Below are 18448 nucleotides of genomic sequence, written 5' to 3' on the forward strand. Positions count from 1 at the left end.
TTTCAAAAAAAAAAAAAAAGTATATGCTTTATAAACAAAAATGTGCGCCTTGCACTGCTCTGCGATGCACATCCACGACTTCATGTAATTACGTTGAAAAGGTCCCGCCTGACGTAGGCGGGGAGGTTAGGTTTCAAAAAATTTAAACATCCAGGATACGGACACGAAATGTCCATTTTAAATGATAAACTGACACAAAGACATTTGAATATGTGTCATTGAACATACAACAACTTTTGAAATAAGGGTCTTATCTAGCGAAACGATCGGGCATTTAAAAAAAAAAAAAAAAAAGTATATGCTTTATAAACAAAAATGTGCGCCTTGCACTGCTCTGCGATGCACATCCACGACTTCATGTAATTACGTTGAAAAGGTCCCGCCTGACGTAGGCGGGGAGGTTAGGTTTCAAAAAATTTAAACATCCAGGATACGGACACGAAATGTCCATTTTAAATGATAAACTGACACAAAGACATTTGAATATGTGTCATTGAACATACAAAAACTTTTGAACGGTCCTTCTTCTCCACATTTGTAAACACTGACTGAGTCGGTACTTCCGCCTACATCAAGAATGTCAACGTAATTACGTATTACGTGACGTCATGGCATTGCAGAGCAGTGCAAGGCGCTAAATTTTGTTTATAAAGCATAGACTTTTTTTTTTTTAGAAAATGACCGATCGTTTCGCTAGATAAGACCGACCCTCCTCGTCTGGTATGGTGTAGAGCCCTTTGAAGCTGCACTGAAACTGTAATTTTGACCTTCAACCGTTTGGTAGCCGTTGAAGTCCATTATAAGGAGAATAATCCTGGAATGTTTTCATCAAAAACCTTAATTTCTTTTCGATTGAAGAAAGAAAGACGTAAACATCTTGGATGACACAGGGGTGAGTAAATTATCAGGAAATTTTTATTTGAAAGTGAACTAATCCTTTAAAAATGGCTAATATTTAACAACTGGGACATGGAGCTGCATTGAGATCTCCATATCTCTGGGATTGAACCATAAAGGGAATGAAGATTCCAAAAAGATTTATTCTAAAAACCATAATCTAAAATCATATTGAGATGATTTTAGTTGAGAACCACTGGTTTAGCTGTTCGCAAGAATGTATTCTATGTAAATGCCCCCTGAGAAACATCCAGTTGGGCGGTCTTAAAAACACTTCCACAGAGTTCAGACAGATCACAACCCTCAGCATTACCGAGTCATTAGTGCCTTTTTTAAGGGCAGGAAGACCCATGGAGGAGCATTTGTGCAGCAGTGCCTTCACCTCTACCGCACAACGTAAGCTTTAATGGTAGTGATGACCGGTTCGCGAACGAATCGTTCAATTTAACCGGTTCTTCTTAGTGAACCGGTTGAACCAGTTCACCAAATCGGACTGAATCGTTTGAAACGGTTCGCGTCTCCAGGGAGCATTAATCCACAATTTACTTAAATTATTTACTTTTTTAACGTGGCTGACACTCCCTCCGAGTCGAAATAAACCAATATCCAGGAGTAATTAATTTACTCAAACAGTACACTGACTGAACTGCTGTGAAGAGAGAACTGAAGATGAACACGAGCAGAGCAGCATGTGTGCAGCGAGCCGGATAACGAACGTACACGCCCACTGCTGGAGCGGTTCTCGTTCTCGAGTCAAGAACCGGTTGCATCGGTTTTCGGATCACCAGTACACTGAACCGAAAACCGTTTCTTTCGGACACGTCCGATTTGAGAACCGATGAGCTGATGATACTGCGCATGCGTGATTCAGCGACAGCGTGTGTGATCTGAACTACCGAACCGAACAGTAATGACTGTCACAGCACAGCAGCACCGCCCGCCACAGGTGTCTGAACTCTGAACCGGACAACTGATGCCATCGTGAGCGCGGGTGAAACGAGGATAATGGGCCAATCCGGCGAAACGTAAGTTTACTTAATTACAAATAAACCGTAATGGATTATACATAGTAAGTGGAGCATAGTTTCTGCGCTGATGAAGACTAATTTATTGACGTCATAACTGTAAAACATCCTAGTTTGCAGATCACTGCCTGTATATGTGTTGATGCTTTAGATACAAAAATCCAAATTGTAAGAAACGTATCAGATTATAATGATGTTTTAATTGACTGATGTTATGATTACTGACTTTATATTTGAATGTGTTAAGCCCGCGATAGACTTGACGCCATTACGTCATCGCCAATGACGTCATTACGTCGAGCGTAAAAGAACCGGTGAACCGGTTTTTTCAACCGGTTTATTGAATCGAACTGTCCGAAAGAACCGGTTCGCGGAAAAGAACCGAACTTCCCATCACTATTTAATGGCTGCGAGGGCGGCACGTTCAGACAAGAGCAATCGATAGTAGTTTAGTCCTCTCCTCTGTGGCCTATTAGTGCTCCTGCTGGCAGGGCTACGAACAGAGCACAGATCAATACGACCACTGCAGGGCATGGGCTTCACACAATGCAACAGTCTGTACAAGTAAGACACTTTATCTTACCCCCCATACTCCCCCCTATGTGGAACTCACAGTTGGTGATGTCAGGAGGGGCAAAACTGTCATTCATGAAGACACTATTGGGTTTAGCCACTTTCAAGTAGACTACATCTGGGGTATTTTTCAAGGCAGTCACGGCATGCTCATGGGTAACTTCCTCCAGGCAGGAGCTATTCACCTATGACACACACCAAAACACATATTAATCTGTTTAACAAGCACACAGTCATCAACAAGAAGCAATAGACTGTTTCCTTACAGCAAGAAGTTTGTCTCCTATCTGCAGCCTCCCATCTTTATGTGCAGCTCCACCTTCAATAATCTTAGTGACGTAGATACTATTGTCCCCTGGGATGTGCTGATTCCCAACACCCCCTGCTATACTGAAACCCAGACCTGGCATAAACCAATATACAGACAAAAACAAAACATTATTTGGTGGTGACAGCAAAACTTAGATTTAGCTGCATCTCCTAAAACATCTTAACATGCAAAAAAACATCTAGACCTGGGGTGTCAAACTCAACTACTGGAGGGCCGGAGCCCTGCAGAGTTTAGATTCAACCCTAATTAAACACACCTGATCCAACTAATAAAGTCCTTCAGGCTTATTTGAAAACTACATGGTGTGTTGGAGCAGGGTTGGAACAAAACTCTACAGGGCTCCGGCCCTCCAGGAATTGAGTTTGACACCCCTGAACTAGACAGAAGAAAAATTAACAGCAGCTAAATAATCAACACTATCTGCCATAATGAACATTCACACACAACAACAACAACATAAAATGCTATCCTGTAATCTTTTGAATTGAATTTGAATAAACTAAAAGAGAGAGATAAACTGATAACTGCAAACTGTGTGTAAAGGCGAGAGAGGAATGTATCCATGGCAACAGCAGTTTAAGGTTATTGCAGTGTTGTGGAAACGCTGTGGCTGGCCTTAAAATAGCCCTGTTGCGTATTTTTGTGTATATATATGTATATATATGCACAAAAAAAGGCAACGGGGCTAGACAATTGAAATGGTCTTTTTATGGTCTATGGTCTCCAGATATAGCGTGATTTTAACAATCATACATTCTGAACTCCGATCAGATATTAATCCTAAGAAATTATTTAGCAGCACTCTTGTTTTCTCAGTGTAATGCAGGGAAGGATTAGAGGTTAAAAATGCCAAATTTGGTTGGGTGAAACTGAAACTGTTCTTCACCATGCTATTCATCTTTTTTAATAGAGCAAGAGCCACAATTATAACTATACATAGAGACTAGTCAAGCCAATGATGAAGGTTTTCTGCCGAGCATAGCTGCAAATTGTTGTGCTTCGCTTAGAGGTGACTGTAAAAATTTGAAGTGTTTGCATATTGTTGCCACTTGAGATTTACATGTTTTACATATAACTTCAGTCTGCATGTGGTCATCTCTTTTATAACCAAAATACTGCCATATCTTGAGGTGCTTCTTCATTTTGGCACTAAATCATCGGCAGCAGCTGTGGGTGCCTCGGGCTGCCTCATCTTATCAGATTAGCTCGCTATGAAAGCATCATGGCTTGCTGATTGTCTTGCATCAGAGCACGTGTACACTATCATGCACACGCGCACATATCCCAACCAACATCCGCATGCCAGATGCTATATTATCCACATCCACTTAAAACTTTGACCATACATAACTTTTCAAAGTATTAAATCACTCATCACAAACCATTGCGATATGCATACCAGTATATGCACATTTGCGATATTTTAATAATTTCGATAAATTGTGCAGCCCTACTCACATTTGTTCTGTATGTTCTCGTTATACAGATCATAAACATTCAAACTAACCTAACATTTAGAATTGGTATGACTTTTAAAATCCCAGGTACATTGTCAAATGTCAAAAGCTACACCAATGAAAAATCAACTGCAATAATGAGGAGTTGGCTGGTGTTACTTTACCTTTGGGTCCTTTGATAAGCTTGATCTCCATGACTTTCTCTGATGCAGACTTTCTCCTCCTAACATACAGTCTGACCAGTGACCCCGCTTCCTTCAATGCCTCCACAGCCTTACTGTGAGTCACATCCCGAACATCAACCTCATTCACTCGCAGAATCACATCATTCACCCTGCGTGGAGTAAAGTACAGGTCAAACATGCACAAGCAACAGTGCAGTGTATGGACATATCAATCTAATTTAACTGCACAGTGTACACTGTCCATCAACAGCAAATTCTAGAGATGATGTAACTTAGCTTAATACTAGTGCTGCACCAAAATTTCAGCAACCAAAAATATTCTGAAACCAAAAATTCTGTTTTGGCCAAATATTTTTAGTTGCCAAAATTTTGGTGCATTACTAGTGTAAAGATAGGATAGGAGAAGTTACATAGTCCTCAATGCTCAAGCAAAAGGGCTGGGCGCATATGAACTGTTGAACTCCTTCTCTTTACTACTACTTAAAGCAAAAAAAAAAAAATGGATGGATGGATGGATGGATGGATCATATTATATTACCATAAATCTGCCCAGGATCCTAGAGCCAGTAAGTCTGAAGCTACCTAACCAACCAACTCTTTCACAGCTTAAACAAAGAATCCTAAGGAAGAAGGTTGTCATCTGGGAGGGTCAAAGAGACAAAACATAATGACCATCATGAGTAATATCATGAGTTAAGGCTTCCCTAGATTGGTTTCCCCCACCCAGGACAGAGACTAGACTCAGAACCCTAAGACCTTTTTGACCTCTTCCTCACAGAACTGAATTTTTCAGCACTCACAGAACAGCACAGAGACTGCCTTTACATATAATGAATGCATCAAATCATCATAAAAAATTATGCTAAAAATGATGGCGATACTACGGTACCAAGTCGGTATTAAACATTTTAAAATCCTGCCGGTACTTGTTTTTCTACAGCAGCGTAAGTACCGATGGTACCAAAGGTAGCGACTAGCGAGGCTGCAATTCTTGCGGAACTGACAAGGGCAGGCAAAGCATACGCCTGGAAGTGTTTCAGTTGGTCCTCAAAGGGTAAAGAAAAAACGCCTACAAGGCAAGCACACAGAAGAACTACACGTGGAAGATGGCGACAATATATGAATATGACTGTGTGAGATTTAAATAAGAGCACGCAGCTCTAAAAGCACGAGCACTGCGCATGATCACACACACATACACTGACTGTCTGACAGCTTACAGCTTGCTCATTTGTTGTGTATCTGTACGCAAATTATCCTTTTTAATATTATTGGCTAATATTACTGGTTTAAATAATTTTTGTTTATGTTAATGGTTTAAAAAAATATTTTCGGCCTGCCAGTATGTCAGTGAATTTAAACTAATGCTTGCATTCAGAGTATAGGTCTGTGTGTATGTGTTTGTGGGTGTGTGTGTTATTTGAAGGCCGTTATTGTTATTTTTTCCCGTGGTATTGAGTATTATGTACTTTTAGTGGTATCGGTACCAACTACTAGATTTTTGGTATCATGACCTATACCATTGCATAACTTCATATCACATATGTGACCCTGGACCACAAAACCAGTCATAAGGGTCAATTTTTCGAAATTGAGATTTATACATTTATACATCTTCAGAAAGCTGAATAAATTAGCTTCCCATTGATGTATGGTTTGCTAGGATAGGACAATATTTGGCCGAGATAAAACTATTTGAAAATCTGGAATCTGAGGGTGCACATAAAATCTAAATATTGAGAAAATCGATTTTAAAGTTGTCCAAATGAAGTGTCCAGATGAAGTTCTTAGCAATGCATATTACTAATCAAAAATTAAGTTTAAATAAAATCTATTGAGAAAATCGCTTTTAAAGTTGTCCAAATGAAGTTCTTAGCAATGCATATTACTAATAAAAAATTAAGTTTTAATATATTTACAGTAGGAAATTGACTAAATATCTTCATGGAACATGATCTTTACTTAATATCCTAATGATTTTTGGCATAAAAGAAAAATCAATAATTTTGACCCATACAACATATTTTTGGTCCAGGGTCACATATGTAACCCACACATTTGACATGTGACACATTGATCATGTTTTAATCACTCATTGTTTAAGTCCTTTTGAATAACTACTGACTAGTTTATAGGTTTATATTCGAGTTTGGTATGTGTGTGTTTGATAATTTGTGCTTAAAATATTTCTATCAATCAATTCTTGGTAAAATGTATTATATTCTTCTTATAGAAATCATATATAAATTACACTCTGCAAGAGTGGGAAAATTTGGACCATGTGACTAAGATAACATGTTGATTTATGTATTGGGAGGAGAAACATAGCAACACCCCAAGCTAACACCATTAGGGATGTGTCTAACAGCCAAGTTTAAAACCCGATGACATGAACAATTCTGTGTGTTCATTTGTTTTTGTTCGTTCAAGCATGCCTTTGTCACCTTTTTGGGATTTTGGGCTTCTTGGCCCGCATGCCTGCTGTTCCTCTACCATCCGGAGGACATAAGCCATATAGTGTCCTCGCACTCTTCTTTTCTTTTCTTTCTTTCCCCTAACACAGGCAACGCAAGTAAACCTCCAGATTCTGAACTGGTGCATTTAATATAAAGTTTCATAGCCTCATTGAAAAAGGGTTAAATTAAATGACTGATGGTTGTTCAGGTCTAAGCAATTGCACATATTGCTATAAACTGGGGATTTCACATTTTTTCACATTCTTTCCACACTTTCTCTCTTTCTGCAACTTATGTGAATGTGGGAGTGCATGTGTTTATGTATTAGATTAGTTTATGTGTCTTAGAGTCATAGGTCCAATAAAGTCTTGCTTGTATTGAAAAGAGAAGTATCTTGTTTTGTGCTTACAAGTTCCTGTCTTAAACTGCCGATCTTGTTACCGTGCTAATAAATAGTGCTTTTCAGTATACTTTGATATTAATATCAGTTGCAGAACTGATAGTTATGGCTATTAAATTAATCGCTAGCCGAATCAGTTGATCGGCCGAAAAAAACAGCTGTTCTGTCAAAATTCCCTATAAATATCATAATTTCCCATTAGCTAAATTTACCTGTTTCCCTTAGTCATGTAACATTTAATTTACCTCAGAAAAGCCATCAGACAGATAATATGCATTATATTACATATTAATAATTTATTTACTTAACCTGTTAAGCCATTTATGACCTTTTGCCAATAAAGGAAAACTATTTAACACATTTACAAGAACACATGTTGTCATCTTATTAGGCATAATTGGTTTAAAAATGTGCATGTAACTGCACTCATTTTGGCCTGTAACGCTATCAAAACATTGCTGTTTGAGCATCCAGACCAGCCTGACACAGCAACATTGGCTTTAACACAGCATCTTAGCAGCTTCACACAAGAATAGAGTACTGACCTAGGTCAGGGCTTGAAAACGAAAAAACTATTCAATCGGTTCACTCCGAGCAGAATCGATATTTTAACGTTTCTGTTCTTGCGTTCCTCTGTATTATTACCGTTCCGAGACCGGTTTGAGTAGAAAAGAATACCGGTTAATAACGTTATTTAAAAAAAAAAAAATCTTTGCCTATAATAATAATGTACAGCGTTTTCTTTACTTAAAAGAAAAAAGAAAAAACAGAAAGAGATCTGGTAGGCTATCTTAACCTGCTGCGCACAGCCAATACAGCATCATCTTTTCTAGATTTTAGCCAAATGTAGGCTACTAAACAAAAGAAAAAGTCTAAAGCTTTAAAGACATTAAAGCATTTTTTTTAAAGATATTTAAAAATGTTTGCTGCATTGTTCAAAAAAACTCTACTTGTATAAGACTGCGTTTTGAGAGGGGGAAAAAAAAACATATGTCGCGTATAGGCTCACGTCGCATTTTATTACATTCAGAAAATGTAGGCTAAAATGCCAGTAAAGCAAAATGTTTACAAACATTATAAACACAGTTATTAGTTTCTCTCTACAACAAATCCTCTAAAGTTAAGGCTATGCGTTTAGGCTATAAAAACGTCAATCCAAAAACAAATGAATTTAAGGTGAAACTGATGCCTACCTTTCTCATTCGGCACAAATCCAAATGTTTCCATATTCGCAACATATCTGGATGCTAAAATCTTATTTATTTTAAGCTTTGTACTTTCACCGACATAAAACATCATCCTTCACATCAGCTATATCAGCACAGTGAGACGGTGGTCACCGCTGAACGCAACAGATTGTACAACGGAGCAGTGTAACTTTTTATACGTTTCTTTAACTGTATTTTATTTTGATAATGAACAGGCTGCAATGTCGCAAAATATGTTGTGTCTGTGTGTACGTGAGGCTCCGGCGCGATATGGTCATATAACGCTGGTTGGTTATAGAAGCAAGAATCATTCAAAACGGTCAAGCATTTCCAAAAATAAAAAACTGTAAAATAAATAAAACCGTAAAGCTTGTGCAAAATAAAGAAAACTACTTTCTGCCGTCTCGTTTTCCTTTCTGAGGACTTTGGAATGCGTCACAATGAACCGTAACTCAGTACATTTTTTTCTTTTGTTTTGTTAATCTGTCAGTGATTTAAGTGAAATATATTTCGTGTATAGGCCTATATATTCATTTTTATGCAAGCCTATAGTTTCATTCTGTCTTCTCCATTCACAGAAGCGCTGCAGGTGCATATGATCTGTTGAATCCATCTTACACTATCCTCGGATAAACTTAACGCCAGTGCATTGCCATTGCGACTTGCCTATGATGAGTTCGCAGCTAAGTGTGGGCATTTCACGCATTTGGATGCAGCGTCATATTTGCATAGGCCATACTAGGCCTACTTGAATTCGTGATTGGTTGATAGCAAATTTCAAATATTAAATGGAACGGTAAAATAACATTATTAACTGATTAATGGATATTTCAAATTTTCGATTCTGTTCAGAACTATAACATTTTATTTAGTGTCTGTTTCTGGTTCTCTTCCAGTCAAAATTTCATTCATTTCCAGTTTTCATTTTCGTTCCTTGAACCGGTTCAGAGCCCTGACCTAGGCTACAATTCATTTGTCAGTGACAGCTCTTACTGGGCACGAAAAAATAAAAAAACTATAAAAGTCATCAAGCCTATTGAAACAAACTAAAGTTACACAATTATACATCACATGGTCTGTAAGTGTCCCAAAGTCTTTATGACATACAATCATTAACTCTCTCACACAATTTAATTTACAAATAATGCAAACAGCCGATGATAGGGCTCTTTATATTCTCTCTCTCTCTCTGTGTGTGTGTGTGTGTGTAGAGCTGTCAGTGTGATGCTGTCAGGACCTCAGTAGTGCTGCTTTAATGAGCCTCTGACAGCACTGAGACACTGGAGGGCTCTATCACTTAGTAACACCAATTCAAAACAGGACAAATCCATCCTAACACAAACAACAATGCATGAGGAGGAAATCTATTACTATGCTCAATGGTCAATACAATACAATCTCATTGAAATATACTTTAAATCTCAAACTGATTTAAAGTGACATGTAGGGATGGGTACCGAGAACCGGTATTTTTTTGGACCGGTAGGTAATTGGGTCGATACCGGAGTACCGATAAGCTTCAGGACAAACGATACTGTTATCGATACTTGCGTTGTTTTATCGCCGTATACTTCAATGTTAACGACGAATTAGAAGCTGCTGCTTGTCATTTCCTTCACTGAATGATGTGGCCGATGTTTGCTCGATGTGCGTGTGATATATTCACATGTGCGGTGTGTGTTTGCGTGCAATCAGTCATCGCGGCAAGAGTAAAACGTCAGAGTTACACTCACGAGACACTGCATTTATTTGCAATCACAAAAGTACATTATTTGCGTGTGCTTTAAGGCCTTGCCGGTAAAACGTTTTATTCGCGTGCTGTTCTATGTGCTTATTCAGAGCGCAGAAGAAGAAACTCATTCAGGTTTAAAACAACTTGAGAGTGAGTAAATGATGACACAATTTTCATTTTTGGGTGAACTATTCCTTTAATGTTAATAAAATAAAACACAAAGAGAAAAATAACTCACTGCTCTTGATTGAAGAACTTTAATACAGTTGCTAAAGTTCAGCAGTAATAAAATAGCTTGAAATTTTCAACAACTTTTCACTTCATATCTTTTTGCACCAAATAGTATCGATAACAGTATTTATAAGTACCGGTATCGATAAGCAGTATCGGTATCGATAATATGTAAACGATACCCATCGCTAGTGACATGTGAAAAGAGGTTTATTGAAAGCTGTCCTCATGTAGATCCAAGTATTTGGGCAATGAAGTCACATTTAAATTTTTTTCTAGATGTCATTGCATTAGATAACATAACATTATCATACTATTTAGAGTATGAACAGCAACAGGAAGAGAGCAGGAAACAGATGAGAACCGAAACATTACCGCAATCTCCCGTCCTGAGCGGCAGCACCCCCCGGAATGACTTTGGTGATGAAAATGCTGGGGTCTTCACCAATGTGAGGGTTATCTGTGCCACCGGCGATACTGAAGCCCAGGCCTGAATTCCCCTAAACAGCAGGTGAAAGAAAAGCTGAGTCAGGGTTACAGTCAGGAAGAACATCAATTAAAACTCTATGCTTTAGTCAATGACTATTAGAGCATAAAGCAGGTTCAAATTCAACTGGCAATATGATATGCCAAATGGCAGTGCCCTTTCTGTATATGAATTCACAATTCCAAAATGAAAATTTAAATATATGATTTCAATGTATTGCAAAATGTGTCATACTTCATTTATTAAGGCAATAATTATTAAATCTATGAAATAATCAATATAACTGTTAGTAGGTTTAAACTAAATGCTACAAAATAGAGTGCTACAGCTGGTTCTGCTCTGTCAGCTAGCTTCATATCGATTTGCATTGGTTTTACTGATTAGTTGTTGCAGCCCTATAAAGAGAAATAGCTCTTACCAAAGTTAAAGTCAACCCAGTCACTAACATTACACTGAGCAGCATTTGTAATAGTACTAATACAGCTGTAATTATTTGACAGTTCAGTATCTTCTACAGTGCTAATCAAAACACGTTTAGGTGAATACTCTAATAAAGTGAATTTTCAGGCAACATATACTAATACTATAAGCCAACATGCAAGACAAAGAGCATGAAGAAACTATGCACAGACTATAAAACACCTTTAGTCTTCAGTTGTGGATTGCAACGAGTTATTACATCATTGCAAATAAGAAGCAGGTTTTACGCTGGGCTGACAACAGCTTGTGGAGGAGCATTGTTTATTTATGCAGAGTTAATAAATGTGCACTACAGAGCAGTGCTGAACTGGGTCACAAAAAATCTGATGAGAAGGGGGGGGGAGGGCCTTAGGCAGAGTCAGGGATTAAGACTTGACTGTGGAAGGCAAGATGGTGCTCTTTTTCCTCCCTGGTAAGTCTGTAAAGATAGAGTGAGTTGGTTAGGCAGAAGAGTGTTTCTCATGCTTTCTCAAGCGCTGACGGCTCTGATGTGTTGCATTTTAATTGACAGCCTTTGAGCTGGTAAATGGAGTCGCAGCAGAGGAGTATTTAAAGATTTGGCTGTGTGGCTGCTTGTATTTTAGCAATGGGTCAGTGTTATACACAAGCTGTTCAGAGGAAAAATAACAGAGATCTGTGAAAATACTAAAATGATTCAGATACACACTGCTAAACTCTAATCTGCAGTTTATTATTGCCCTGTATGCAAAGAAAATTGTCATTAGTCAATACTAAATCCAATTTTGATTCTCCATTTCATGATCCCCTTAAAGAAATAAATCTGTCTGTCTTTGTAATATTATATTAAATGAATGCTGACTTGCAGTTGTTGCCATTTAAGCCATAAACTCCTCTCTCTTCCAGCAATCTGTAAAAATTACTACTTTTCACAATCCAATTAATTTCCAATGGATAAAACAAAGTCTCTGCCTAAAGACGGTTTCAATGGCAACAACATAAACAAACGTTACTGCGCATGCGCGCTTTTGTGGCCCAAACTTAACTTCCGGTAGACTTCTGCAAAGAATCAATAACAACAGCATCCCTCTAGAGTAGATTATTTCTGGTAATAAGCAATGTTTTCTGCGTAAATCAGACGGTCTTATTGAAAATGCAAATTCATTCTCTGCCAGCAGGAGGTGCTTTAAAGCGGGAGAAACAGAGGTTTCCCCAGTAAAGGCTGTACACAAATCAGCCCTGAGCTCACAAAAGCTGCTTTATCAGGCATATAACATGCAAGATGAAATGAAAATGACATCGAACAGAACAGCAGCACTAGTCATTCCACTCACCCTTTCCAGTGTAATCTCCTCATACTCAAAGTCAGCCTCAGTACCATTAACCTGTGAACAAAACAACATGTCAGAGACTATTTACATATCTCAATACTCAACAATTTATTATCTTTAACAGAAAAATGAATGTGTGTAGTAGACTTGTTAGGTGTTAGGTATAAAGTTAGGTATAAACATGTTAGGTATAAAGAAAAGCAATGAGATACAGTGCTCATTCAGTTAACACATAAATGCAAACAGACCAACTAAACTCTATTGCATGCATAGGCAGCCAACTCATCATCACTTGTCTTATAGCACTCTGTTTCTTTCACACATGCAAGGAGAAAGTCTTACATTCCACAAAAATCGACACTACATGCAAAATATTCTTTGTTGTTGTCTTTCCTGTCAAAATGACTGAGCTCATTTGAAATTATATTTAGCCTTTAAGAACAAGAACAAACAACTGTCAGTTCCTTCCATAGTGGGCTGGAATAATGAGCAAGTGGCAATCTCATTGGCTAGCACTCACGTATTATAGCCACATTTTGATTTCAGCAAATCAGAAAGTGGTTAATATTCCTTAAGCCAGCAGCTCATCACACCTTTGCATATTTTATAATGTTATTAGTTGTAGTAGTATTATCATATCAGTATTTTTTACAGAAAATCTGAATGACCAACCATGTATGAAGCACCACCACTAGTCCATAAAGTTTTGTTTAATATGACAAATATGCATTCATTTTCATTCAAACATGGTTGCCAGGTTTCAGTTCTAATTGCAAGTTTTATCAAATAAAATACTCAAATGACTGATATTTTGTAAAATTGGTAGTTTATAATTGAAGTTGTTATGCTTTCAGATCATGTAACAAATGAATGTATCTTTGTACAAATCTGTGGCTGATTTGTTTTGGAATGTATATAGTCTGGCGAGTAAACTAAAATAAACATGCACAATTATATATCCAATATCTGCCAATATATTTAAATTTAAAAACAATCACTAACATCAACCAGAAATCAGTGAAGCAGTTAATATATTTTTAAATATATTAAAAAAATATTCAATAAAATATTTTTAAAATATATTTTAAATAAAACTGTTAAAAATTTGGGACCAAAAATTATTCAGATACTTTGACCTGACCATGTTTTGCTTAAGTCTTGTTTTTTATTATTGCTAACGCAAACTTTTTACACCACAGACTGAACAAAATTAAGCATTGCTTGGTAACTGGTTGACCTAAATTGGTATTATCTAATTGTGTACTTAGGTTGAATAGCTGCCAGCTGTTAAATTTATTTCATTTGTGAGACAGTCTAACAGAAGGATGCAGCAGGAGGTGCTTTTGGAGCAGCAGAAATAGAGGTTTCCCCAGTAACAGCTGTACACAAAGCAGCGTTGAGCTCACAATCAGGCATTACAGGCAAGATGAAATGAAAATGACATTGAACATTTTCTGAAGACAGTCAGTTTTCATTATACAGTGATATAAAAACAACGTGCAGTGATTTTGAAACGTGCAGTGCTCATGTTTATTCAACGAAGTCAAAGCCTTTTGGAAAATCTAATGTTATTTGTGGCGGTCAGGTTTGATATTGTGGCGGGCCGCCACAAATAAATCAATGTATGGGAAAAATTGCACCCCACAGCACAACAAATTGAGCCCAACTTCAGTTGACACATCACCTTAACTTTAACCGCATTTGTAGTCGGCGCCAAAACCCAGACCGATAAACAAACACAGACCGAAAGTTAACTTTGGGCCAGGCGTGTGCTACCGATGAAACCGTCTATACTTCACAGAAAATACCTTTTCACTTGGAAAAACATTTTGTAAGTAAAATGAATGAGTGGCGTATCTGTCCCCAATCTTGCCTGAAGATGATCCTGTCATAATTACTGTCTTAGTGGCCTATAAGAACTATAAGAAATCTTAAGAGAACAAAAAAATATATAAATAAATAAAATAAAAAAAATATATATATATACAGTATACAGTGGGTACGGAAAGTATTCAGACCCCCTTAAATTTTTCACTCTTTGTTATATTGCAGCCATTTGCTAAAATCATTTAAGTTAATTTTTTTTCCTCATTAATGTACACACAGCACCCCATATTGACAGAAAAACACAGAATTGTTGACATTTTTGCAAATTTATTAAAAAAGAAAAACTGAAAAATGCTCAGTATTTAGTAGAAGCACCCTCTTGATCTAATACAGCCATGAGTCTTTTTGGGAAAAATGCAACAAGTTTTTCACACCTGGATTGCTTGGTAACTGGTTGACCTAAATTGGTATTATCTAATTGTGTACTTAGGTTGAATAGCTGCCAGCTGTTAAATTTATTTCATTTGTGAGACAGTCTAACAGAAGGATGGCATTATCAAGATGAATTTGTTCTGACACAGTTTAACTCTGAGTTCTTGTCATATTTTATGACCATTTTCTAAACTATAGCGAATAAACTGCAATAATGTGAAAAATGTTGAAGGTGTCTGAATAAATTTGGATTGACTAAATAGATAGATAGGTAGATAGATAGATAGATATGATAGACAGACAGACAGAACTTTGTAAGTACGTGTGACTGATGAGACTGTCGAAGCAGAGAGCTATTAAATGAAATCGGTGGCATGGCTGGCTAACAGCAGACACTGAAACATAAGAATAAACCCATTAAACTGCCCCGAAAATCTGATGGTGAGCAGCTGAGACCCGTACAAACAAGCACAAGCAAACGCAGCTAAAACTGATAAAGTGGTCCACCAACCTTGATGGGATTTGTTTAGTGCAATTCTGTTAAATCTGACATCATGATGTGTTGTAGCACCACGTGATTCATCTTTTATTGGTGTCCAGAACACCATGAGCCCAGAGACTGAAGTGTACACTGCGAGTTTTTATATGCTTCAAGGTAAGCTTAAAAGTGTGCTATAAATGAATAGTGCTCACAAACTGCTGTTGATTGTCGTTTTTAGAACCAAACTTGAAGTCTCCTTCTAAGCTCTGTTATAGATTTCTCATTTGATTTAAACCTTATGACACTAAACAATAAAAAAAGTCTATCCAATGATGGTGTAATATGTGACTGCAGTCAAAGCAATTTTCCAGAATAACTCAGCTTTGATTATGTAATGCATAGAGGGATTGGGCCTACATATTCATTAGCACTGTAGCTGGCTGTGTCTGGTTTGGTCTCCATGGACAGTGCCACACTGCCGGAGTCCTGAACATTGAGCTAATGAGCAAGGACATAGGACTCCACTCAGTGATTTCTACTATAATAACAACAATAAGTTTATTTTATATAGCGCCTTTCTGCAAACTCAAGGTCGCTTTACAATATCAAAACAGATAAACATGACAGCAGACAAAAAATAAATAAAAAATACAGATAAACATGAAATCCATGGCATGAATCAGATCATGCAGTCAGAGATCAAAGAAACAAGAAAGGAAAATATGTTTTAAGGTGGGTTTTGAAATCCTGTAATGAAGAAAGATTGGGAATAGAATTCCAGAGTGTGGGGGCAGAGGTACAAAACTCTCGTCCACCAAACGATGCTAACCTGTGGCATGGAATTAACAGTAGATCAGTATCAGAAGATCGTAGTGTGTAAACTGGAGAGTAAGTATGAATAAGATCAGAAATATATGGGGGGGCGAGACCATGAAGTGCTTTGTAGGTGATGAGGAAAATCTTGTATTGAATACGAAAACGAATGGGTTGCCAATGAAGTCTAAGTAGGATGGGAGTAATGTGAGAAGATTTCTTGGAAAAAGTGAGAACCCTAGCTGCAGAGTTCTGGATATATTGGAGCTTATTTAATGTTGTGTTTGGTAGACCATAGAAAAGAGAATTACAGTAGTCGAGTCGAGAAGTAATGAAGGCACGAACCAGTGCCTCAGAATCATTGATATTTAAGAAGGAACGTAAGCGAGCGATATTACGGAGGAGAAAGAAGGCAGATTTAATGAGTGAAGAAATGTGAGGTAGGAAGGAGAGAGAGGAGTCAAAGATTATACCCAGGATTTTAACGGTGGTGGAAGGTCGAACCAAGGTCCCAGCAACATTAACATTGTCAGCACAGAAAGGAGCAACATTTTTTGGTGAACCGACAAGTAGTAGATCTGTTTTATCAGTTTGAGAAAGTTACTGGTCATCCAAGCATTTATATCATTAATACAAGCTGATATGGAGTTGGTGGGAAAAGGAGAGTTGTGTTGAGAACTGATATAGAGTTGGGTGTCTTCTGCATAGCAGTGGATGCTAATAGAGCCTGAGTAAGTGGCCATAAGGAGATCATTGACAACCTTAAGAAGTGCTGTCTCAGTGCTGTGAAGAGTGCGAAAATCGGACTGGAAACATTCATAGAGGTTATGAGATGAGAAATAGGACTGAAGTTGAGCAGCAACAACTTTTTCAAGTAGCTTTGAAAGAAGTGGAAGATTTGTAATTGGTCTGTAATTGGCCATATCATAAGGGTCAAGGTCGGGTTTCTTTAAGACTGGTGTGACAGCTGCAGTTTTTAATTCAAGAGGAACAGCACCAGTGCTGAGAAGTTGAGAAATGAGAAGTGAAATAGGCCGCGAAATAACAGGTGCAGAGTTTTTGAGTAGAGCAGTAGGAGCAGGATCAAGATGACAGACAGATGGATTCGATTTTTTGAGTAGCTCAGAGATATAGGCAGGCGTTGGAGGGTTTTAATCAGTAAAAGTACCAGGTGCAAAATCAGAGGGGAAGTCATGTGAGTGGATAGAGGAGTACATTGTTGGAAAGAGATTATATATGCGATTTATTTTATTTTGGAAGAAGTGTAAGAATGACTCACAGAGATCTACTGAGTTACTCAAGACAGGTGCAGGAGGGTTGGTGAGTTTGTTGACTACAGAAAACAGTGTTTTAGGATGGGAGGATGCATTGGTAATGAGGGCAGAATAGTAACTGGAGCGTACGGCATTTAAAGCAGATTTATATCGCTGAATATGGTCCTTGTAAGCAATAAGATGCACGTTCAAACCAGTTTTCCTGTAAAGGCGTTCAAGGCGATGACCAGTAGTTTTCAGTTCGCGAAGTGCAGGGGTAAACCAGGGAGACGTATGTGTAGAAGGTACAAGTCTGCATTTAAGGGGGGCGTGTATATTAAAGGGTTAGTTCACCCAAAAATGAAAATTAGCCCTTAAGGCATCCTAGGTGTATATCACTTTCTTCTTTCAGACGAATCCAGTCGGAGTTATATTAAAAATTGACTTTGATCTTCCAAGCTGTTTAATGGCAGTCAGCAGGTGTTGCAGTTCATCAGTCCAAAAGAAGTGAAATAAAGTGCATCCATCCATAATAAAAAGTACCTCACACGGCTGCGGGGGGTGAACAAAGGCCTCCTGTAGCAAATTGATGCGTTTTTGTAAGAACAATAACCATATTTAAAACGTAATAATCAATTTAATCTAGCTTGGGCTCACTGTTGAACACGGAAGCAGCTCCGGGCGGATGACGTAGGATGTCGGCGTTGCGCATGCACCGCTCAGAAGTGACTAACGTGGAAGCGCAGGGGAGAGATTAAAACAAAACAACAGTCACGAATTAGAAGTACAAAATGAGGATTTGTAAAGAACGTCAGAGGATTTCAATATAAGCCAAGAGGAGACTGGTTTTCCTTTGCTAAAGTAAGGAAACTTTGCTTCCTTTGGTCCTGT

General features: G+C 37.9%; 1 protein-coding gene across 14 annotated transcripts in view; it reads right to left on the reverse strand.

The window, feature by feature from the left end:
- Positions 1-18448, reverse strand: part of dlg1b (discs large MAGUK scaffold protein 1b) — a 140420-nt gene that overhangs the window by 24439 nt on the left and 97533 nt on the right. For all 14 annotated transcript variants that reach the window (XM_016508552.1, XM_016508551.1, XM_016508553.1 and 11 more), the window contains 5 exons: positions 12755-12805; positions 10871-10995; positions 4448-4617; positions 2762-2898; positions 2536-2680 (listed from right to left, as the gene is read on the reverse strand). In XM_016508552.1, the coding sequence (XP_016364038.1) occupies positions 2536-2680; positions 2762-2898; positions 4448-4617; positions 10871-10995; positions 12755-12805 (628 nt within the window). The remainder of the gene's footprint in view (positions 1-2535; positions 2681-2761; positions 2899-4447; positions 4618-10870; positions 10996-12754; positions 12806-18448) is intronic.

Source organism: Sinocyclocheilus rhinocerous, unplaced genomic scaffold (genome assembly GCF_001515625.1).
Source record: "Sinocyclocheilus rhinocerous isolate Xijiao unplaced genomic scaffold, SAMN03320098_v1.1 scaffold2279, whole genome shotgun sequence".
NCBI lineage: Eukaryota > Metazoa > Chordata > Actinopteri > Cypriniformes > Cyprinidae > Sinocyclocheilus > Sinocyclocheilus rhinocerous.